The sequence below is a fragment of the Lutra lutra genome, chromosome 4, assembly GCF_902655055.1.
Source record: "Lutra lutra chromosome 4, mLutLut1.2, whole genome shotgun sequence".
Classification (NCBI taxonomy): Eukaryota; Metazoa; Chordata; class Mammalia; order Carnivora; family Mustelidae; genus Lutra; species Lutra lutra.
The window spans coordinates 71,319,528-71,345,713 of NC_062281.1; the positions used below are offsets into that span (position 1 = coordinate 71,319,528).

The 26,186-nt window shown below is 37.7% G+C and overlaps 1 protein-coding gene across 1 annotated transcript in view; it reads right to left on the reverse strand.

Annotated features, from left to right (window-relative positions):
* The window catches only part of NKAIN3 (sodium/potassium transporting ATPase interacting 3), a 653,340-nt gene that overhangs the window by 268,473 nt on the left and 358,681 nt on the right, over positions 1-26,186 (reverse strand). Inside the window, exon 4 of the mRNA XM_047724881.1 lies at positions 18,864-18,944. Coding sequence (XP_047580837.1) covers positions 18,864-18,944 — 81 coding nt within the window. The remainder of the gene's footprint in view (positions 1-18,863; positions 18,945-26,186) is intronic.

Genomic DNA, 26,186 nt, shown 5'->3' on the forward strand with positions numbered 1-26,186 from the left:
CTGAGCACACAACAACCAAATGATCCAGCAATTACATACTTGATCATTTATCTCAGAAAAATGAAAACTTCTATTTATACAAAATCTGTACACAAATGTTCACAGCAGCTTCATAATAGCCAAGAGTTGGAAAAAACCCAGATGTTCTTCAAAGGGTGGCCGGTTAAACAAACTGTGGTATATCCATACTGCAGAATAAATACTCAGCAATAAAAAGGAATGAACTATTGATACATGTAATAACTTTGATGAATCTCTAGAGAGCTATCCTGAGTGAAAAAAGCTCATCCCTACAGGTTATGGACGGTATGATTCCATTTATATAACATTCTGAAATGACAAAATTATAGAAATAGAGAACAGATTAGTGGTTTCCAGAGGTTAAGGTCTAGAGGCGAGTATGTGTCTATAGAAATGTAACACAAGGGATCCTGTCGTGATGAAACGTAGAAGTATATCGATGTAAATATTCTGGTTGTGATATTGTACTATATAGTTTTGCATATGCATATTTGCCAAAATTGCCCATTGTGGCAGTTGGGCCAAAGGTGTACTGACTCTCTGCATTGTTTCTTGCAACCCTGTGGGAATCTGCAACAGTCTCCAAATAAAGTTGAATTCAGACTTGGTTTTCAAAGGAGATTGATTATGTAGGGAAATGCTCTCATTTATAAACTGTGAAAAAGCAAAATATGAACCTATATTTTAAGTAATGACAAATTTAAAGGGTGTATATATTTACCTATATGCTGACCCATGTGTATAGTCTATATACAGATACATACGCACACACAAAATCTATATACATTGCTGAGCTCAACAAATGGGAATACTAAAATACTATGAGTGATGGGGGAAGAATAGAAGATAGATTTTTCCCTTCAACGTACTTTTCAGTTTTTAAAAAACATTCCTGCGTTACCTTTATAATCAACAACTACACAACAAAACAGTTTAGGTCACGGCCACGCAGCCCACGCATACTTCACAACTTCAGACCTTTCCTAGTAGGGTGCCAGAAGAAATGGTAAATTATTGCAAACCTGGATCTGATATTAAATAAATTATCCTTTCCTATTCTCCAAACTGATGACTTTTATAATTAATGGGCTAATTTAACTGCAAATCTTCCAGTTAGTAATATTAATTAAAAAGGAGACATGTAAATGACCTTCTGAAAAGGACTTATCTCTTAATTTGCCCACAAATGAGCACTTGCCATTACTTCTTAATCAATACCAGGAAGCTGGCTGGAATTAATGCGTGGCTTCTTCGTTTCAGCCACTTTTAAGAGCACTCAGGATCACCTCATGCGGACTGTTCAAGGCCAACCCTATATTTCCCTTTAATTTACCTGACCTTTCAGGCAGTGAGTGAATTTAAGGACTTTATAGGCTTGGCCTGAATAACTGGCAACTTTCATGACTTTAATCATGGACCAAAAGCTTTGGGAAATGTCAGCCTTTTCTATGCCATTGTTTAATATGTTAATAAGATCATTAACATCTTTTGCTGAGAAAAGGACCTGATATATAAAGAAAATGGTAAGAGGTTGTAGGTGGAAGGGGATGAATAAAACTTTTTTTTTTTCCCCTAGGAGGAAAGAGGAGTTCTTTCCTCATAATCTTTTTTCTCACATGAATGTGCCTAGCAGGTTTTCAAATGGACACTTATAAGCGAATACAGTTGCCTCTTTTGGAGAGATCCGGGTATAGAGGCAGCATAGAGGTGAAAATCAAGTCTAATGTCTTGCATATTATTCCTGGAATCCCTAAATTGTCCAGAAAGGAACTTTCTAATACATACTTATTGTATAACACAGCCCTGTTACTTTTCATAGCTAGCCTTCTAGCTATGAAGCTAGCCACTTTTCTTTTCATAGTTAGCCTTCAATTAATTCACTCTTCTTTCTCAAGGATGTTGTTGACTGTGTTCTTATGCATATCTTAACAAGCATTTTGCTAGTTTGCCAATAGTTAGGGAGACCCTTAAAACCACTGGCATGTTCTTTCTTTAATCTTGTAATACCCATTGGTTGTTTCAGGCTTGAATGCTTCCATTCCCTGGATAACGTAAGTGACCCAGGATGGGAACTGCCAAGTTGAATTCAGCTAAGGTCAATAAGTACTTGCGTCACATGACTGAGCTACAATGAAGAGGTAAGGATGAGTCTGAATTATCTGTCCATGACAGCATCGTCTTCACATCTTATGTCTTACATTTTATGGCTTAAATTAGTATAGGATTTCTCCATTTTGGACCTGAGGTCTAACAAAAACATAAGCACTATATCAGAATGCTTATTAGCTGAACAGCAACATGGTAGAAAAAGGTGTAAGGATATTTATTTTATTTCTTACCTTTTTTTTTTTTAAATGAAGGGGAAAGCAATGTAAATTAAATAAATAAATGGGAAAAAGAAAAACGAAAAGCCACCACAACGAATTGTTCATTGCAAGGGAGGTCATCGTAAGACTACACCTGCTTTCAGACACAGCTAGATGGATGTGGATGGGACAGTAGTTTTGAACTGGCTCAGCATTAAAATACCCCTCCTGTCCTTGTTATGGTTGGGCTGACAGCCAAGGCAGTTCCTAGATTCTGATAAGTCAATTAGATGGCACCAACCCCAAGTCTACGTCACTTCCCTGAAATCATCCATGAACTGGTGTGTGATACATTTAGTTTGACTCTCTCTCTAGCCACTCGTTTTGTAGTGCTCACTAGCAATTTTAACTTCTCAGAGATACGATTTCCTCATTTGCCCAATGGAATGCGAGGCACAGGGCAGGACTCGTGGGGCCACATGGGGGGAGCTGCCATAGATCACGAAGTTCCATGCAGATGTTACAAGGAGGATAACCAAGGAAGACAGCAAGTGGGGCAGTGGACGTTTCGAATCCTGATTACAGGGTTGTGAAAATAGAAATTTCAGATAATTCAGAGTCAAAGCCTTTCTGAAATCTGAAAACATGAATGTTGATTTATAGTCTTTGATGACTGAATTCACAAGATGACAATGCTAAGGCTTCTCATCATTCTGTGTTGGGTAGCCTTGCTGACAGCCATTGGGACCGGGTTTTGTTTATTCACAAATCTCACTTGTCTCTGCCTTTCAGGCTGCTTCAAGAAGACGGACCACTCCTTAGTGGTGGGGAAGGAAAAGAAAGTATGAGAATAGTAATAAGCTTGCTCTGTTTTTGTTTGTTTTTCCCTTCCATGTTGTGTTTCTCTTACCTAACAGAGGTCACTGTCAATAATGGATATGATCTTAGTCTTGGAGCCAGCATCCCAGGATTAAAAAATACATTTTCCAGATTTCAGTTGTCTGACCAGGGGTAAATTATTTATTGCCTATAATCCTTCCACTTTCTTATATATGTCAGGGGAAAGGCCACTTTGTTTGGGAGATTGATGTCAGGGGAAAAAGAGCCACCTCTGTGAACTTGCCTAGTATGTAGTAGACCTTCTCACCCTAGCCTCTTTGTTTCTTCTGACTGGCTTCAAGCCCTTTGCACTGAGAGATGGAGTCTTTGCTTGGAAGGTGAGCTCTGTGTTATAAGAGTCCTCAGCTACACTCTGATTTACTCAGTGTTGCCAACTTACAGCTGAGAAACTACGACTCCCAGACTTCACATGGAGCAGAGACAGAATTTAAGGGTCTCTCATACAACTGGCCTCTGATCCATTAGCAAATTCTGTGAGCTGTGCTTTCTCATTGCACTTCAAATCTGATTACTCTCCCCTTGGCCACTGTTATGACCCTAGGCCAAGCCCCTTCATGTCTGACCTGGTCCACCACAGTTACCTCTCCATGGGTCCTCTTGCTTCCACTCTTGTTCCTTGCACAGTAGTCGCAGTGATTTTTGACTCTGTGATTCTACGGTGCTCAACCTTCCACTGGGTTCCCATTACCTTTGGACTAAATATTAAATCCTTATCATGGCAGATGAGATTCCCAAGGGATCTTGTCACTGCCCTGCTCTCCAGACACATGACCTGACCTCCTCACCTTGTTCATGGCACGCTGGACACACAACACAGAATCCTGCTCCTTCTTGTACACGCCAAGCATGCTTCTCTCTTGGGGACCTGGCATTGCCCCATATGCTTCTACAGCTTCTCCCACCGTCCATTTCCAGGAAGTTACTCTCTATCCTCTTATCCTACCCGTCCCCCCCACCCCCTTAATAACACTTAGCACAACAAGCTATTGTGTCATGTATTTGTTTGCTTATATAGCCTGGCTCTGAAACTAAGATATAAACTATGTGAACTATGTTCATCTTCCAGACACATCCTCAGCAACTACAATAATATCTGGCACAGAGCAGATGCTCAATGAATTTGTTGACCGAAAATGTCAGATTCCAAGGCTGAGAAAAGAAAATGTTTAAGAGAGTTGGACCTCATTTTAAAGAAAATCCCTAAAAAGATTATTTCTGAAAAATATGTGGAAAATGAGCAGTTGCCAGTGAGCTGTATGCCTTTGGCACATTTACCCTGGCATTACTTCTTGCTTTACATATGTGACAGTGTTTTGATGACTGTTGTTGTGTTTTGTAAAGCCCCTTGAGCTATTGGAAGGCGAATACAATATAAATGCAAACTAATAATAAACCACCTCTCTGTTTGGTACTCATAATAAAGTACACAAGGCTTTTGATGATTTACTGAAAAATAAAGTAGAGAGTTTCTAAATGTAAAGAAATAGGTCAAATCAAAATCATTATAGTCCCATCCAAGCAGCAAGGGACCTTAGTATGTAAACTCATCACGAATTAGACGTAGGAAACTCACTTCCTGATGATCTGAACAAAGATGAAAGCTTCCTACCTTCAAGGCATTCTGTTAGAACGCCACTAATCTTTCAGTCAAACAGATACAATTCTGATTTTGTTGTCTACAACACAGCTACCTCTAAATAAGTCAACATTTTTTCCCTTCTGGAGCACATCTTTTCTTACATTAAAAACACTATAGACAAAGAATGAATAATAAAACCTATGATTTAATTGGTTAGACCCACCCAAAGCCAAGATTATAGAAGTCATTTAAAACTTTTTTTCGTAATATTTTTGAATATGATTTTACTTTTATGATAAGTTTAAGGAAATTAGATTCTGAGTTTATATGACTTAATTATAGATGCTCGTAATACATAAAGAAGAATATTTTGGAAAAGTTGAATGTGACTGTCTCATGCTGTTCCAAATCTACGTTTCTAAAACTATCACAGAGAGAACACGTGTTTGCCTAACGTGCTTTCCTACTGCCTTTGATGGCAAAACAATAAACTTCCTGAGCCACTTTAGAGTTGTCAGTCTTCGACGTAATGTTTTAAAAGTAATCCATTCATGTGGACTTTCATTGTACTGATTTTTTTTAATATTAAAAAAAAATTCCGGGGAAAGTCAGAGTTATAGTTTAATATGAATCTCTATTAAGTAGTTGAATGTTTAGCTGTTATGGTAATGTTCTGGCATTTCATATTTTGCCTTTGCTATTGGACATGAAAAAGAGAAATAAACTTATCACTTTTTCACTCCTTTTGGGAAAAAGATAATGTGGGGAAAAAAAATTATTAAAGCAACACACAGGAACTGCAATCAGGTTGTAAAGGAGTTTATAGACCCAGTAAGACGGGCAAATAGAGAACACGGAAAGAAGAAAAAAGGAATTTTTTCAGTTTTCAGATTGATGTTATTGCTGATAATCACACACATAGGAAGTCTTGACTTGTTTCTCATATGAAAAACTAAATTCTTTAAAAAAAAAAAAAGGAAGTTACTGTTGCGCTATGTGATTCTAGAATAGGAATTCCAATTACAATTCTGATTTGCAAGGCTTAAGCTTGCTAGAAACCCTTAGAGAATTTAACAAATTAATGTAAACACTAGGAATAAATTTCAAAATACACCCAAAGTCCATTTAGTTGTTGTTGTTGTTCAGCTCCCCAAATGACCAGTCACGGGCTATGCTTAATCACGTTTAAACCATAAGACACTATTTCATGGCATTCTTCCAATAGAAGTCATCCCTCAGTACACTTGAGAGTTTCAAATTCCTCTGGAAGCGAAGACTATCTTCATTTCACTTTTTTACAAGTTCAGATATGAAGGAATTATTGTTACTGACTTAATCCCCAAAGGGAAAAGAATGGGGAAAGAAATTACAGTAATAAAAAGGAGATTTTCCTTTAATCAGCTTCTTATGAAGAACTGTAAAGCAAGCTCCCGGTACAGGATGAAGGTGATCACACCTCTCAGACGGCACAGGACCAGAGAAATATACGGACAACGATTTCTTCTCCAAGAAATAACGGCCCATCACCATGCTTTCTCCAGGACGAGCCAGTGCATTAGCGCACTGAGTCATGCAAAGGTGCTTAATGGCTCTGAGAGAAGGTGCATCACACCTCGCTGACAGGGCTCATTTGCATACCCCCCCCCCCCCCCCCCCGTTAATCCCAGCAGGAGGCGTGGATTCAGGGGTCTCCCAGAGCAGAAACCTAGAGATTCTTAGATAAAAGTAGTTCTTTACTAAACTTTATAACCTCATTCCAAACTCCAGTTGTCAGTTAACAGCTTTCAGGATGACATCTTAAATCAGGAAAATGTCACACGTGTACAGTAACTGGCCTAATCTTTTCTGTAAATTGTTGCCTGTGGTTTTCAAAAACATAGTAAATTGCTGGCAATTGACAATGTGTCTCCCCTGCACAGTTAACTTCACTTTTGTACAATTAACAAATCAGGCTTAAATTATTCATCAGATCACCCAATGTCTAGGCTCTTCTGACTGTCATTGATTAGGGACTGTAGCCTGCCTGCCTTTTATACTGCAGAGAAATTCATGCTCCCGGCATCTAAGATTAATTGTACACAGGAAATGATAACGCTCTTTGTCTCAGTATCTCAGTTAATGGTGAGCACAACTCACTGCACAACTGGCATTTCTGCTTCCTATGCTGTCCTGAAGCAGGGCAGAGTATTTTCTCACACTAATACTTAAAATAGCCTTAATACCCCTTTATACTTCCAGTATACTGAGGAAGTGTTTTCTCTATTAATTCCATAATTACAGGGCAGGGGAAAAATGATGAGTTATATGTACAAACTAAAATATCAGATGGATGGTTTAGAAATGATGCCATCAAACCATTGTTCATTGTTATGGAAACAGGGTCAAATCAACTCCCCAGACAGCTTAACCAAATTGAATTTTTGTTGCTAAAATAAATGTGGGGGGAGAATGCTTGTTCTGAAAGGGTGTCCTAATATCATTTTTCTTTCAGGAGCAGACATGGGATTTTTCAAAAAGCATATTTACCCTTCCTTGAAATACTTTTTTTTTCTTTTTTAGATTTTATTTATTTATTGGACAGACAGAGATCACAAGTAGGCAGAGAGGCAGGCAGAGAGAGAGGGGGGAAGCAGGCTCCCCGCTGAGCAGACAGCCTGATGCGGGGCTCGATCCCAGTACCCTGGGATCAGGACCAGAGTCAAAGGCAGAGGCTCAACCCACTGAACCAGCCAGGCATCCCCTTGAAATACTTTTTGAATCAGTACTGGCTCCAAGCTAAATAGTATGGTTGTGCAGTACAAAATTCTTGCATTTGAGGAACATGTTTGTTCACTTATGCACAGGGAAATTAACTTTAGATCATCTCCAAAGGATTTCCAACGTCCTGGCATTTTCTCCTGACTGTGCCTGCCCGGACAGATATTTCCAGAACACCAGTAGTCATGATCTGTAACTTGATAACTCCCTTGTTTAGAGCATGCCCCTACAAGAACACCTCCGGAAGGTAGTGACCTTGGCTCTGATGCATATAATTCCATGGAATTGTGTCACCAGTATCCGCTGGCCAGAAGAGAGTCTGAGAAAAGAGTATAGGATGGAGGTGGGTGGATAGATGCAAATTCATTTCAGGAGATTTTTAAGACTCAAAGCATGTTTCTCACCTATGGTATGTCAGTAACAGCGTCTGTGTTTGTGAAAGGTCAGCTCAGTAGTACTTGTAATGCTGTTTTTCACTGAGTGTGTCCAATCCCCATCCCTTCTTCCTTAGAACACCTCTTCTGATCCTGGTGAAGACTTTATTTATTTATTTATTTCCTGCTCTGTGATTCCGTGCTCTTCTCCCTTCATTATTATAACACTGTTATTGTTATTTTCTTGTTATTGCTCATTTAATGTGTGTCGTTCCTAGGATATAGAACATTTTATGAGGGCAAGAAATGAATATAGCTCCAGTGCCTGGCACAGTGCTTCAAGTTAAGTAAATACAAAGTAAAATTATGTATAGAATTATATGTGATTAGTTAGACATTGTTTTGGCTGTACATATCAAGCCCCAAAACACATTTTCTACTATAAGAGAATTCTGGTCATAGGCAGCTCAGGGTAGTATGAAAATCCAGTTACTAGGTTCCCAAGACTCCTTTTTACTTTTTCTTGCATTTTTTCTCATTCATGGTTAATGTCCTCAGGGTCACCTCCTAGTCCAAGATGGCTCTCACCACTGTGGTCATAGAATACTGGCCCCCAAATATGTCCGTGTCCTAATCCTCACTGCCTATGAATCTGGTACCTTCCATGACTAAAGGGCTTTGCAGAAGTGATTGAAATGAAGGACCTTGATATGCTGAGATTAACCTGTGTTATCCAGGTGAGCCCAATCTAATCACCTGAGTGCTTAAAATTTGAGAAGTTTTCCTGGCAGCCAGAAATCAGAGAGGTGCCAGAATGAGAAGGATTCAAGCTGCCATTGCTGGCATTGATGATGGCGGATGGGATATTGGAGGCCTCTAGAGTTTAGAAAAGAGAAGGAAAAGATTCTTCCCTAGATTTTCAGAAAGGAATACAGCCCTGCTGACACCTTGATTTTATTTTATTTTTCTTCATTTTGGTGAGATATAATTGACATATAACACTGTCTGTATTTACAGTGTGCAACATGATAATTTGATATAAGTATATATTCCAAAATGATTGCCACAATAAATTTAGTTGACATTTATCCCTTCATATAGCTACAAAAATTATTTTCTTGCGATGAGAATGTTTAAGATCTGTTCTCTTAGCAAATTCAACTATACAATATACAGTACTGTCAATTGCAGTCATCATATTGTACTTAATATCCCAGAACTGACTTACTTTATAACTGGAAGTCTATAACTATTGACCACCTTCACCTATTTCTCCAACTCTTTAAGCTCCACTTCAGGCAACCACCATCTCTGTACCTATGAACTCTGTTTTCTTAGACCCCACATACAAGTGAGATCATACGGTATCTGTCTTTCTCTGCCTGACTTATTTCCCTTAGCATCATTTATGTCATTAAGGTCCATCCGTGTTGTCACAAATGGCAAGATTTCCTTCCTTTTTATGACTGAATAATATTCCTATGTTTGTGTGTGTGTGTGTGTGTGTGTGTGTGTGTGTGTGTGTATACATATCAAATACATACAGACATTGATCACATTTTCTTGATCTGTTCATCTGTCAATGGACACATAGATATGTAGGTTGTTTCCATGTCTTGACTAATATAAATAATACTGCAATGAACATGGGGGTGCAGATATTTCTGTGGGACAGTGATTTCATTTCATTCGGATATATTCCCAGATGTGAAGTTGCCAGATCTTATGGTAGATCTATTTTGAATTTTTTGAGGAACTCCCATACTGTTTTGCATAGAAGCTATTTGACATCTTGATTTTTAGCCCATTGAGACTCGTAGGATTTCTGACCCACAGAAGAACTGTAAGATTTATATTAAGTGTAAGATTTGTATGCTTTAAGTTACTAAAGTTGGGCCTGTTTCTAAACTGTATGGGTTCCTTAGTGGCCTTTCCAGAAGTTCTTCATAATTCCTCTGCTTCTATCTCAGTGGCCAGAACTTAGACTCTTACAGGGGGAAAGAGATTCATGTTTTTTAGCACTTCTGTCTCACAGGAAAGCAGGTTTTCCCCGACTCTTCATCAAAAGAAGGGGGAATAGATGATAATAGAAAGTAACCGGAAATTTCAGCCACCGTTTGTTTAACAAAAACATAATTAGCTGAATATAGTAGAAAACTAGGAAAATGACATAATCTTCATAGAAGTTGACCTCCCATTTGGAAATTAATTCAACAAATGGATATCCTTCCTTTAAATTTTCAGTTCTCTAAATTTCATTCAATTTTTGCCTCTTCCATTTAATTTTAATCTGAGAAACGTGTGCTTTTAAAATTTCTATACTTTTAGTAAATTAAGAACTACTAATATTCAGATTCCACAACTAAGAGAGCTTGAGTCAAACCAGCTTCCACAAGAACAGACTAGAATTACTTGTTTAATACCCTAATTTTTTTCTTCAACTTCATCTTTCATCTGAATGTGAAATATACCATCTGGTTTTTGTAGTAAACTTGAAGACCCCCCCAAAAGCCCACCCTCTGAGGGAGCCCAGAGTGCGAGATGCTTGAGCGTGCTTATTGTAGCACAAATGATTCCTGTCAACCCAGCTGGATGGGTATTGCTGCTTTACTTCTGTTATTCCTGAGTCAAGAAACAGGCGGAAGGAGACTAAAGCCGAGAACTTCCAAAAGGTGGAAGAGATATCAGCCTTATCCCTGATTACCAGACACATCGGGCTTTTTCTGGTTCCCCTTTCATCCTGTCTTCCCGTGCCTCTGTTCCCTGCTCTGGGCACTTTTTCTCTGTTGTCCTCACTGTCCGTCCTCAGAGAGGGCATGGAGTGCTGAAATTGCTCCTGCCTCCCGACTCTCGTTCCCCGGTGGGTGCGTGCTGCAGCCGGGATCCCAGCCAGCTCTGCTGCTGGGCAGACATGACTTACAAGGACCTTCGTACTAAAGGCCAGGTCATTACAAGGATTTCTGAATTATTCTGTCAGCGCTCCCTGCACCAAGAGAAAGCAAAACATACCTCCCTTCCTACCTGTCATCTTTGCCAGTAATCTCCTGACCAATCATTTTTTTCACATATTCTCCTATATATCTGGTTTGATTTCCTTATTGTTCTCTTCATCCTGCATTCTCAAGCTCATCCTTTCTGAGCCAGGGATCCAGAACTTGTATGCCACAGCAGCTGGTGGGACAACACTGGGCTTCTCGGTGGCTGCCATGACAGATCTGTGTACAAATAATTTTAGGGCCATTTGTGTTCAAGTTCCCAATCAGTCTGAGGCATCAGGCCCACACTTCCTCATACCATCACAGCACAAGAGAAACTCTGTGCAAAGAGAACTTCTTAGATATTATCACTGTTACCTGTGACGCCCCCCGACCCCACGCCACAGCTTACATAGGAGAATTTGATACAAAGCATGTAAATGATTTGTGATTGCCTTCATCTGAGAGTAGTGTTGAGTAATTGTTACCACAGGCTCCTTTGTTTGTACGGGGTCCTTGAGCTTAATGTTCGTTAGTCATAATCTGGCCCTGTGGTGTTTTATTTTATAAAACTACATCACGGTATAGGCTGCTATTCTGGTTTTAAAAAGTAAATAAATGCAACTAATCAAGCTCTCTTTTTAATCTTGTGAACACTGGAAATGTCACCTGAAATTCTTCATCACCAGGATTGTACTCTTAATTGACGTTTCATAACAAAGAGATTGTGTCTTCAAAACAAACTAATTAACATCACAGCAAGAAATCCCAAAACCTTAATGGCATTTACTCATGTTCTATTCATTCTACACATTGTTCTAAAATGGTCTTATGTTCAACTGACTGCATCAAAAATTCTGCAGTAGCTACTTTAAATTGTCTTTAAAAACACAGCAAAGCATTTGAATATAAGCTATAAAAATGTAGTCTCTGTAGCAACAAAGTTTTCTTAAAGATCATGCTTACATGGAAATTCAGCAGGCATGGCAACTCAGAATGGCTTAACTTATATAACCCGTGGCTTAACAAATTACATATATTAGAATAATTAAAGGTTTATTAAAAATAAAGATCATCGGGGCACCTGGGTGGCTCAGTGGGTTAAAGCCTCTGCCTTTGGCTCAGGGCATGATCCCGGGGTCCCTCGATGGAGCCCCACATCGGGCTCTCTGCTCAGCAGGGAGCCTGCCTCCCCCCGCCCACCCCTGCCTGCCTCTCTGCCTACTTGTGATCTCCGTCTGTCAAATAAATAAATAAAATCTTAAAAAAAAATAAAAATAAAGATCATTTAGGGGCACCTGGGTGGCTCAGGTCATGATTCTGGGGTCCTGGGCTAGAGCCTGCTTTAGGCTCCCTGCTCAGCTGGGAATCTACTTCTCCCTCTGCACACCCCCATCATGCTCTCTCTCTCCCTATCTCTCAAATGAATAAATAAAATAATTTAAAAATGAATGTCATTCAAGGAGAATTTAATTTATTTAATTTTAAGGAGAATTCGACATATTCGAAGACTGTTACATTGGCAGAAGCCACTAGTAAAAGCTGGAAAGACTAAGGCCGGCATGATGTCAGAATCCACCAGAATCCACAGCAGCTATAAGATGGTGAAGTAAGAAGTTGACTACTTCCTGTCTCCTCTCCCAGAGGAGCGGAGTCACAGGAAGGGAGAAGAGAGGGGTATGTGAAGGCCTTAAGGATGGACAGCTCTAGTGAGGCCACCACAGATTTGAATCGGAGAGGAGACTAGTGTTTAATGACCAAATCTACCACAGAATCTATACACAAGGTAATAGGGATTGGAAATAGGTTTTGAGCCAAAATAGTTGAGATCCCCTTCACTCTAAAAGAAATAAAACTATTTTATAATTATAATCCAATGAGTTGAGACAATAAACGCTATACAGCTACCATGTTTACCTTTCTTTCAAAGTTGACCTCAGGCATATTTTCATTATAAAAATATGAATAAACTACAAAATTTTTTTAAAAAAGCACTTCTGTGTAGTTTTCCAATTCTATTTGCCTGTATCCTTATTCAATACAGTTTTCTAGTCATATAACCAACAAAACTACTGTTAATAGAATAATACATCCATCTGCTTTTTTGGGGGAAAAAAAAAACAAACAAAAAAACCTCTTTGAGCCTCTACAGAAGGCCTAAGATTATCACACAAAATTCTAATTAAAAACTCCTGATACCACCCACCCCGCAACCTTTATTAAGCAGCATGCTTCAGTTTCTATAGGTCATTGGACTATAACGTAGGGGCTAATGATATTTGTAGAGCAAATGTTTTCAAAACCTTTGCATTTGATGAAATTTATGAAAAATAAAGTACTAAGTTTAAACTAGGTTATGATTTTCTTTATATAGAAAAGAAGCTACAGGGGAAAACAGTGATCTTCCTTCACAAAGAGGGACCCTGAAGATTCTGTTTTAAGAAGTTGTGTTCACTTAGATCCATGCCAAAAGAAAAAGTATAGTTTAAGTCTTTTGGAATAAGAAATGCATAACTGTGTTTATGTTGCTTTCCTATATTTTTTTTAAATAATTGTATTATTTTTGGGGAGAAAAAAGGGTTTAGATATAAAAGGCGAATGGTACACAAGGAACCAAACATAAAGATAAACATTTGCAAGTCTTTGGGTCTTATATCAATTTAATGCCTGGAAGCAGATTGTGATGGCTCTTCCTTTATGAATCCTTAATAACTGGGTAGATATCCGCCACCGCTTCCATCTTCCCCTACCCCAGTCAATAGCACAGACAAAAACATTCTGTCTGGATAGCAGGATAAGTATATAACAATATATTAATTCAGTTCCTGAAATATTTTGTTATTCTAGGGAGCTGAAAGAATTTATGCATTTTCCCAGTGTCTCATTGATACAGATATGACATTTACTTCACGATAGAGTTAATAGGATACCATTCTTGAGGTTCCAAATGTAGGCATAGTTTTGCTGGGTTTCTAGGATGCTCCTGTATCATTTGCTGCTACATGACTCTCAAATAAAGATATTTTGTGCCCTTAGCTTCACCCCTCTGTAAACATCATATTTCAAGATTCCTTTTGAAAAATGGCCACGTAGGAAGAAATCACGAAAAGGAAAAGATAACTCTAAGTTTAACATTCATTGCTAGATTCAGTAAGTTGCATTTATTTAAATAAAAAAGAAATATACTGTACATCATTGATTTAGTTTGAAACTGTCATCAGAAAAAGAATTCTTTGAGACAAAAATATTTAGTCCGTTTGTAAGAAATAATTGATGGACTGTAAACAGTGGAAGGAAATTGAAGTTCTATTTCCTAACCAATTGCTCCTGTACATAACTGAATTGACTTTGAAAGTTTTCTACTTGAAAGTGCCTGTCCAAAGCCACAGTTAGTGGAAGAAGCCAACCTTGAAGAAAAATGAATCTTGAGTAAGAGAGAGGATTTTTTCAGTAAGTACCGAGGAACAATTCATGGTAGGTAATAAGACTGAGCCTTGAAAAGAAGAATTATCTCATTGATCTTGCCTGGCTGCTCAGGGAAAATATTCAACTGAAGAATCTCACAAGAGAAGAGGATGCTTCTGTATGAAATGGTGATAATTTATGTCAAAAAAAAAAACAAAAAAAAATTAAAAAAACAAACCAAAAACCAGACAGAGTGCTATTATTGCTATTAGGGAAATGGCTCAAATTTCCTTAAGAATCAAAACACCTACAAATCAGGTCCCAATGGAAAAAGTCCAGTTGTTAAAACATGATATAGAGGGGAAAAAAATGAAGGTAGGTTTCCTTTTGAGTGAAGACAATGCAAAGCACCTATCTCTCTTCCCCACCCTTGTTTATAACTTTTGAAAGGCCCCTGGTCAAAGCAGATGATTAATAAGACCTTTATAGTATCTGTTTACATTTATTTTTCTGTCTAAATTATGCTCGTGCACATTCGGAATTCTAGAAAATGGGACACATTCAAAATTCTCTAGGATAGCAACATGTAAGTTCCACTCACCTTTCGAGAAAAAGCGGTTAGAAGAAATATTAGCTGAAAGTTGGTACATGTTAGAGTAAGCAGGAGCATGGTATAAGACATTAGCTTCAGTTTCTTTGGAATTAAAAAGAAAGTACAACCGGGGTTCTTAACATAACTTATTTTTCAGTCTCTTTAAATGTAGCAAATGAGTTGAGTTTTCATATTTACATTCTGAATGTATTCCTAGGGAGGAAAAAATGATTTCAAGTCTTGCAACCTCTGAAGAAGTAGCAATAACTTATTAATTGTGCCCTGGGTGATCTTAAACTGTGGCAGAAAAACAGCCTTAGAGACTTCCAAAGATGCATAAAGTTCTCCTAGGGGGAACAGTAGGAACACCGGGAGAATCTAGCTGCAGAAGTATTTCAAAAAAAGCCATTTACATGTTGAAGGAAAGGATTTAATTAATAGTGTTACAGCTGTGAAGTTAATATGCAGATCGGAGGTCCTATCACAAGGGACTGTTACATATTTTTTAAACAAGTCACTCAGTCCTACATTTTTTCCCGTTACAGCATTTGCATAGTAATAAATATACATCCCGAAGGCTTTGGGATGAGAATCATGATGTCTGTTAATTTCTTCAATAATAATAAAGATGATGATGTTGATGGCAATTATGAGAAATGCTATTTACCGAAACCTCACTCTTTGCCAAGATCCTTTCTAAGTCCTTTATATGCATTATCTTACTTAATACTTTCAACACTTCAGTAAAATTATTGCTGCGGTTTTCCTCAAAGGAAACAGAGACTCCAGGAGATTATGTAAATGCAGACCCATAATTATCGCTGATCCCACCACACTTGTACACCTTCCTTAAAAACAATCCAGCAATTTCCTTCAAGTTCTGGAAGATCTGAGGAGAATCAGGACCCTCAAGACCAGTGACAACCACATAATGCACAGCTGATTGGCAGACGAGCTAAAACGGAGAAGAATATTTGGATGTTGGGATCAAGAATCCCCAGGGAGGTGGGGGGGGCGCCTGGGTGGCTCAGGCATTAAGCATCTGCCTTAAGCTCAGGAAATGATCCCAGGATTCTGGGATCGAGCCCCGCATTGGGCTCCCAGCTCAGTGGGAAACCTGCTTCTCCTTCTCCCATCCCCCTGCTTGTGTTCCCTCTCTCACTGCCTCTCTCTCTGTTGAATAAAAAAATAAAGTCTTAAAAAGAGAAAAAAGAATCCCTATAGGAGCCCAAATGTAGAATTGTTCATGCCCACAATAATGTGCACTAATAGTTAATAAGGATGATTACGTGGCTCCTGTCCCCGGAATAACACTGAATAGAGATAGGGTAGAAATCAATCTGAATCCAGTTTTTGGGAAAAGATCTGTTATTTTAGAATGGATATTTTAGGCAAACATCCAGGCCAAAGGAGACTGCTTTTAGTCTATCCAAGTGGGTAATGCCAAGAAATGCCTTCACGAACTAGTAAGAAATAGCTCTAAAAAAGTACATCCCAGCATATATGGAGAAGGAATTTCTTATAAAAACTGCAGTCCAGTCTGGAAAGGTTGCAGAGGGGCTTGGGTTTGTCAAATGTCCTTAACTCGATTCAAGTTTTCAGAATAGATTTCCTAGACTGAAACTGAGGCTAAACTGTGGCTAACCAGGGAAATGTTCCCAGCTTTTGAGGCAGTTAATAGAAGGAGAACAACAGAAAATCTTTGGAGTCATCTATCCTTTTAATGACCTAGAATAGTTGGTTGATTGCCTGATGGCATTTGAATGCGTGATAAAATGAGTGACTGGGCCTAGTATATCTGTCGTTTTTAACCTTGCACCCAAAGAAATGAGAAAGAAAAAAAACCCCTTGGGACGCCTGGGTGGCTCAGTTGGTTAAGCAGCTGCATTCAGCTCAGGTCATGATCCCAGCGTCCTGGGATCGAGTCCCACATCGGGCTCCTTGCTCATCAGGGAGCCTGCTTCTCCCTCTGCCTCTGCCTGCCATTCTGTCTGCCTGTGCTTGCTCTCTCCCCCTCTCTCTCTGATAAATAAATAAAAAATCTTTAAAAAAAAAAAAAACCCTTAACAGGCATATTGATATTAGAAAAGCAGTTACAAAAAGCAGTTTGCTGAAGTTACCTTGAGCAGCGGAGGGAAAACAGACTGGTATGGGACAAAGACTACTATTATCTTCTTATCACTTGCTAGGGTTGTTTTGAAGGTCACCTGAGTTACCATAAATGATGTGCTTAGAACAATGCTTCATACCCCACAAGTGTTGATTACCACTACCATTTATCGGCAAACTGGTCCCGTTTATATCTCACCAAGACTTAATGAGGTTAAATGATTTGCCTAAGGGCCTGTGGTTAATAAGTCCTAAAGACAAGATTTAAGAGAAAGACTTAGGATTTGAAGTTCAGTTTCCTTTTAGTGCACCATGTTACCAATTCCACAGGACCAGTTTCTTCTGGTCTAATATTTTTCCAAAAAATATCGGTTTATATGGAAGAAAATACAGTACAGTAATGTTTTAAAATGACCATTCAAATTACAAGATATAAAATGCCATGGTTTGAAAAATGCTATGCTTAACTTATTATTCACATTTATTATATTCACAAAATTTGCATTTTAAAATTACTTTATAATCTGCATGTTACAGAAGATACCAAGGCACTGATTTAAGTACTTTTTTCTGTCTTAAAAATTAGAGATAAAATGTGATTAATAGCACAAATATTAAAGGCAGGTACCTGTGCATTTGTAAAAAAAAGTCAGTATTAGCAATGTCATTTTTGGTTCCCAAACACATTTGCCAATGTGAGAAAATGATGACAAGTTCTAATTATAAAGTTATAGTGTAGAATCAAGAGTAACCAACTCAGGAGGTTCTGGAGAAAATCCTTCAGGGAGTTTTGCTGCTTAGAGGAATCAAAAACTCTTTGTTACTCTATTGGACTTCAATGGAGCCTAACAATTCTGAGTCTGTGCTGGCCAATGCAAATTTCTAAGATCTAAAGCTGCAAATGCTCGTAGAAGACCATTATGTTACACAAACATTTTCAGATGATCATACAATAGAATAAGTGAGCAGCCACAGAGTCGATAACGAGAAATCTAAAAAAAGAAAAAAACAAAACAAAACACAACAACAAAACTACAGCTTTCTTATTCTTCTTGTAACTATACTGTTCCATTTCTTCTCTATGATATCTACAAATAAAAATTGTGCTGGTTTAAGAGGAAAATGTATGAGACACCCAGCTAGAAACTTTACCCAAGATGCTTTTACATTGGGATGGCCATCAAAAGCTGGTTTTGCAGGAGTCACCGTGAACATTCTGTGCTCTGCTGACACTAGTCATAGACAGACAGAAATGAGGCTGGTAACATGTTGCATCAAGACAGCTCTCTTGTCTGAGCAGAATTTCAAGGTGCACTTAGTTGTTAGTCAAGTGACCCTCCAACTACACATATAAGGCTTTCATCCTTTGTCACACTTTTTTTTTTTTCAGAATTCATATTGAAGCAAAGATAGCGACTTGCTATTCATATTGATTATATTAACATTTTCATTAATCCCCATTTCCACTTTAAATTATAGGAATGCTCAAAACCATTTTTCACTTAATATTTGGGGGTGTTGTCATTGTAACATGAAGCCTTTTTAAGAGGGACACGAGGATACACTAGAAGCTGAGTTTCAGTACAGCTTAACAAACCACCATAATGCCAGTTTTGAAATCCCATTAAATTAACACTCTCCCAAGATCATTCTTTTCTGATCAGTATCCAAACTTATTTTTGATTAGTATTACATTTCTAGAGTTACTTAGATTACTCTCTCTCTCTCTCTACACACACACACACACACACACATGCACTCTATGCACACACATACATATAGTCATAATAATTATTTATTAGTGTCCTCTTTTTAAAGTGTACTTTAAAAGCATGATAAACTTACCTTAGAGAGTCCACCTACTTCCAAATAAAAGCAGATAATGAACACATTCCAGGTGACCCAGAGGGCAGTCCATACTGTGTACTAGAAAGAAAGGGGGCAAGGGGGAGAAAGAGTTGAAAAAATGTAGAGATGGAAGTCATGTATACTAAATAAATCAATAATAAAAATGTCAATAAGTCTAAGTCTTCTGGGAAGAAGCAGGGTGCATTCAAAAAAGAGTGCTCCTTATGAGGTCCCCTAAGATCTAGAAATTAAAAATCCAATAGTTTCTTCGGCTTTCAGTAGATGCCAATAAAGCTAGATTTATTTTTAAAGTGCTTTGTTGGCTTGTAGATAAAGTTAAATCCAAATGCTGACTTGATTTCTGTTTTCTGAGATTCTGATTTAGCTTTTCCAGGGAATACAATTATGCACATTTTTGTGAGTTATCTATCTATCTTTTAGTTATAATATTAACCTGTCAAGTTTTTAGGAATGTTAGTCAAAACTTGGCACTTCATACCTCTGAACAGAGACCATGTTTGAAAATAGATGTTTGGGGGTGCCTGGGTGGCGCAGTGGGTTAAACCTCTGCCTTCAGCTCAGGTCATGATCTCAGGGTCATGGGATCGAGCCCCACATCGGGCTTTCTGCTCATTGGGGAGCCTGCTTCCTCCTCTCTCTCTCTCTCTCTGCCTGCCTCTCCACCTACTTGAGATCTCTGTCTGTCAAATAAATAAATAATATCTAAAAAAAAAACCAAAACAAGAAAATAGATGTTTGGAGTAAAATTAACAAACTTTCCTATTGAAATATTTTAGTATGAGTGGAGTGGGTATACCTCCAAAGCGATCATGTAAAATAATTTTTCAAAAAACACAAAAATTAAGAAATAGGATGAAGAATGACCAAACAAATGACAAATTTCCATAATGGGAATATACCTTCCAATCACATCCAACAGACTCTAAACATAATTGTCTTACTGACTAATTGGTTTTATTAGCATAATATGTATTAGAAAATGCCTTCCCTGAGAATATTGGTCAGTCTGAATTAAGGTAGCCTTAGATCAAAACTCATCTGTGGAGAAGGTCTTAGGGCACAACACACCCAGTCACTGAAGGAGAAACTGAGATGTACAACTGACATACGGACTAGCTTGGATGACTGAGGACGGAATTCACTCTGGAAATGTAATACAATGGTTTTCTCATTCATTTTACTGTACTACAAAAATCTATAAATCCTTAATTCTTTAAATAGACATACTAATTAAATCGCTGCTTTTAGTGGTGATTTTAATCATCACATGCTATTGTCAAATTAAAATAATTATTGAAATCATTTCATTAGCTTACTCTGTGCTGTCTCAAATAATAAAATTATGAGTTTTAAACATTGTATAAAATAGCCACGTTCCTATCAGAATCCTTATCAGAAGCTTTTAATTATTCATAAAATTTAATTTACATTTTCTATCTTTCTGTCATTTATGATTTTTAAAAGGCTTTCAAAATAATCTTATGTAGGTGCAAAGTTTTATAAATGGTGACCTTTGATGTCACATCATCTTTTGTGAGGGGGGTTTTACCTTTGTTTTGTTATAAGTAATAATAATAATAATAATAATTATTATTATTATTATTATTATTATGAGTTAAGGTTCCAAAATCACTGGAAATTTAGAGAAGCTGGCAAATAAGTTAAATCATTAACACAAATTAAATTATACAGTGAGGTTTTTGGTATTTGTAGATATTGTCGATGCTTCCAGTATTTTCTGTTAGTAAAGTCTTCTGATATGAATGGAGTTAGACAGTTTTTAAAATGTGCCAAGTGCCTTGAAATACACTTTTATAAGTCACAAAATGTTCCTATGAATAGTCAAAATAGCTAACCTTCATCCTCAACTTTTTGCAAACTGATCAAGTCACAATAACCACAACAAATTTTAAAGCTGTTGTTAATCGGTATCTGATATTTTTCCTTCTAAATTAATCTCATTATGAGTCTATCAGAATGAGAGAACAGTGCAGACTGATAAGTCATGAGAAAAAAAAGCCAATGATAAAGGTTAAGGTAAGGACATAAAAGAAAGTAAGACTAACATAAGGAAATAAACAAAAGTAATTGCAAAGCTATATGATTCTTAATTATTAGGACAGAGAACTTAGACGTTTAAGTATTCTTTTAGAAAAGATAATCCACTCATGATTATAACAAATGCATAATAAAATAAATCTGTTTAAAAATCACTGCACTGACTCAGTGACTGAAGTGATTCATGCCACTTGTGAACTTTCAAAGATAAAATTATCAGGCTGAGTAGATTCCAAAGGTCAGCTGCTAATTCCTAACAATAACATGAGCTATTATTCTGCTGCTTTCTATGTTCTTGGTACTGTGTTAAGCACTTTCTATGTTCCTGGTACTGTGCTAAGTACTTGATATTGATCAGGTTATTCAGCCATCACTCTAAACCAAGCAAGAGAGAAATCATTTGACCCCTACTTAGTGTCATAGCTGGCAGAGGAACTCTAACATTCTGACTTCAGAGCTAAGATCCTTAAGTATTACATGACAGGTTTCATTTTAAAAGATCTTAGGGACAGGACCATGGAATAATTTAGAAGTTACTACTTCACCAAATTTTGCAACTTATCAAGTGACCAATTCACCAAATTATCAGTTTTTCAAAAATTAGTTTCATTTATATAATTCTGCAGCTGGCAATGTATTTGAATAACTATTTTGCACTTGGCAACTAATGTGTTTTGCGTGATATAAACATTATGGTTTTTTAAAAGCCATACTCTAAGCTTTTTTCTTCTGATATTGGTTTGTTGAAAACAAAAAGTAGTTGTATGACTGAGTTTTGGATAGTTATGACATGAAAACGATATATGTCAGCCTGCACTGGAGACACAAGTCTCTACATAGAGATATAGGGAAAGCGAAACACATCCATAGGCATTTACCTACACAGGAAGTATTAGGACAACATATGTATTCTTTTTCTTAAAGATTTATTTATTTATGAGAGAGAGAGAGAGAACATGAGCAAGTAGGGGGAGGGGCAGATGGAGAGACTCTTCAAGTAGACTCCTCAGTGAATGCAGAGCCAGACCTGGGGCTCTATCCAATGACCCATGAGATCATGACCTGAGCTGCATCCAAGAGTCGGACATTCAACCCACTGAGCCATGCAGGCACCCCAATATATGTATTCTTTTTGACATGGGTTATTTTATTTACAATTCAACTGAAATAAGAAATAAAAAGGAAATGACTCCATTTTTAAGAAATACCTTCTGGTTATCATGGAGCGTGCCTATATGCTCATATATCCAGATACATATACTTGCAGTATAGAAAACAACTTCCCAATATAGATAAAAAATTACTCTGTATAATTATCTAGCTACCTATTTATTTGTTGTACTTTGCCTATGTTCAGTACACATATTTTAAGTCCTAATTTACATAAATAAAGCCTATAAGATGAAACAAAAAATGCCCGTGTGTTCTAAGTAGCTTCCTGAATATTTCATGGTTTTACAAAGATAGTTCAGTGTTTTTTAAGGGAAATGAATTTTGGAAGTCTTGCAGTCTATTTCTTCCTCATTGAGCAATTAGTCTATAACATGAATTATTTTTACTTCCTGAGCTTGTTTTCCAATTACCAGAAAGGCCATTTTTTCATTTATTCACATGTGCATCAATCAGATACAGTATTATGCACGATATATTAGACTTAGGATTTTAAAAAGTAGGTTTCTTGCTCACTCATTGTTCTAACAGTTTCTGGAGTTTAGTATTCATTTCCAGAAGAACTTGAGAGTAATGTGCTGTCCCCTTCATTTTAATTGCTCCAAAAGCAGAGTGAAAGCAAAAAAAGATATATTGAACAGTTCAGTCATTTACCAAGCACTTACTCTGTGTTCAGTTATGTTAAGCAAGTCACATACATTACCTAATATAATTCTTAAAGACAGTCTGAGTCAGGTTTTTACGTATGAGGTTAACTATGGGACAAATAAAGTAAATTAATGCCCCAAGACTTCACACCCAATAATTGGTGGAGGGGATATAATATAGGACTAATTAAATGGAAAATGGACACTTTTTTAATTTTACTTTTTCAGTGTTCCAAGGTTCATTGTTTATGTACCACCCCCAGTGCTCCATGCAATACATGCCCTCCTTAATACCCATCACCAGGCTCACCCATCCCTTCGCCTCCCTCCCCTGTAAAACCCTCAGTTTGTTTCTCAGAGTCCACAGTCTCTCATGGTTCGTCTCTCCTTAACTGTCATGCAGAGTAGTAGCTCAGGAAGGAGGTTTATGATGACATAGCAGGGAATTTTCCCCATAACAATTCAAATTACACAAGTTCTTGTTTGCACAGGAGCTTTGTGCATAAAAGTGCCAATAACTAAACTGTGGACCTAGAAAATTAATTTGGCTTTCTTTCTAATTTTTTAAAAGCAGTTTTGAATTAATTTCCAAAGTTGGTATTTATACAACAAAATTTTTAATTAGCTAATGTTTTTGCATTTAAATTAATTTAAAACTGCCTAATTCAATTACTGCCCATGAAATAACAGGTTTAAATAATCCTAAGGTAGAATCTCATTTTGGGATGTCTATGTAAGATGTAAAATATTTGATATAGGAATAAACAGACAGGAAGGAACAGTTGATTCTAGAACAGTACTTTATGCTTTCTGCTTCATTTTGTCTATAGTGAAAGAAACACAAAAGGTGTATTCAAAGCCTACAACTGACCTTGGTATTCACTAAATAGACATCTCTGTAGATAGGTAGATGGATAGATAGATATCTCACACCTTGCACCTATGCTAAAATAAATTTCAATCAGTAAAAAGTACCATATGACAAAGTTGTTTTGGTGTTCTAAAAGTAAATATAACAATAACAAACTGCACCTTATCTGTAGTGATACTATCCAGAGTGGAATTATTATTCTTTTGTTTTGTGATTGGCTGCATTTTTCTAATAGTCTTTGCTATAGGACCTCCTCAAATACAGTGGCAGGAGTCCACAACACTCTATTGCTTTAAAAAAAAAAAAAGAGTAGTAAGTCAGCTAATGGTAGGTGAAAGCAGAGCAGCACATATCACATATCATGTAAATCCTCAGTTGAGCTCAAATTGAGATCAAAAAGACAGTAAGGCCAGTTTCTCTTATTGAACTATTGTAGGTATGTTCTGAGATAAGAAATCACTGTCCAGTCCATCCTATGAAGTAATCTCATCCAATAGACTTTAATTCATTTATTCCTTGTTCTTTCAAGTATAAGTATCTTTAAAGCCTCATGCATACCAGGAGGAACCTAGAATACAGCAAGGGGTAGGAGCAATGAGCCTGCCAGCAGGACATGAGTGAATGGAGCGAGACAGGAGAGAAGCGAGGGTTCTTGCTGTGCAGAGAGCTAGTGTGGAAGATGTCACCAGGATCCACGGGAGCAGAGAAGAGGAGGCACTTACCCTGGAGCAGGGTGCTGGGCAAGGCTCTGAAGAGGTGACCATTCAGTGGAAGCAATAAGAGTTTTCCAAGAGGGCAAGGAGAATAGGGCATTCCAGGCAGAAGGTAGAGTGTATGCAAACAGAGGAGGCAAGAAACAGCATGTGGTCTTTAGAAAACACAATAGCTGCACACAGCTGCTATGAGGTAGGGAAGTGGGGTGGGCAGAAGAGGTAAGCAAAGGAGCAGTCTTTATGAGCTTTGATTTTCCATGCTAGGAAGTCAGAAGTTTGCCAATAGACACTGTAGAGGTTGTTCTGAGTGGTCCTTTACCATAACCATTTTCATAAGGGTGATTAATTCTTTAAATTCAGCTGTGATAAACCCTGTTTGTTGTCAGAAATGGCAGTAACTTACCATCTGAATTTCAGTGCTCCAAAATGACAGTTACTTGGAAATGGATTACGTTTAACTGGCATTATGGGTGATTGTTTCAGCCAACAAAGGACGCTAATACTAAGAATACTGCAGGTGAATTAGAGAGAAAATCTCCTGCAATCAAAAAGCTTTTTCCCTGCTCAGTGAAACTTCAGTATGAATTTCTGATCCAGGACTCCTCTCATTGCCACTGAAAAGTTGGTGCCTCCTGAGGCACCTCTTGATTAACGTGGCATATGCCATATTTGTTTTCTGATTTTTTCATACTAGAGTTAATCCCTGGCCGCTAGTGGTAGATTCAAACCAAAGCATTCATGGAAACAACTCAGGGATGAACTACCTGTGGTGTGAAGAAAGTAACATGGCCTAGCCATCCTCCCAATAACAACTTGATCTTCCCATTAAAGGTACACTTTGTGAATAGATTTCCCATGCTTGTGGATTAAGGATTCTTCAACCATTTCTCCCAAATGGACAATTTATACCCATGTTAGAATAAGAGGTAATCTGGAATCCCATACAGGTGACAATATTCTGTGATCGCTGAGGTGGCAGGGCAGGATCCTTTTCAATATCAAAATTTATACCGCAATGCTACCTTATCATCTGGAATCTGGTGGTTAAATGTAATATAAAATAATCATGATAAATCAACTTCAAGAACCTGACAATACACATCCAGTTCTGCCACTTAACTACCTGGCCTCCTGGGGTTGGTCACTTAACCTTTCCATGTCTGTAAAATTAGGGATGCTGACACATACCCATAGGTATTTGTGAAAATTAAATCCAATGGCATCTTTGGTGAGGAGGGCTTTCCCACCAACTCATTGCTTTCTGGGATATGTTCTGTCCTGGGATATGTTCTTAAGTGAGATAGCAAACAAACAAACAAACAAACAAAAGGTAGAAATCTGATTGGCATCCACATTAAAAGAGAAATTCAACATGAGTAAAACCATGGATTGTTTTTCTAATAGATTTTTCTTGAAGACACTTAAAGATCTAAATCCTCCTCCTCTTATGCCCAAGAGGAAAAAGGGAGAGGGGGAAGAAAAGAAAAGACACCAGAGAAAGAAGTGACATCAGTTCTATCATGAGTGAACTCTGAATGGATAAACAACTACATGGGGAAAACAATAAATAAGTATTTACTGAGCATCTAGTACATTCCATGTTCTCAAAGAACGCTGCCTAGTGGGAAGACATAAGTGTGAACCAATTATAAAACATGCTCAAGACATAGAACAGGAGTGATTAACTACTGATCAACTCAAACAATCCTTGCGTAGAATGAAAGAAGTGTGCTCCAGTCCCTGGAGGACTGCAGGGCTATACGGGTGAGAGGCTGGAGAAGCGGGTAGAAGCAGGACGCAGGACGTGGAAGTGTACAAACTCTCAGCCCTGTCACCCTTC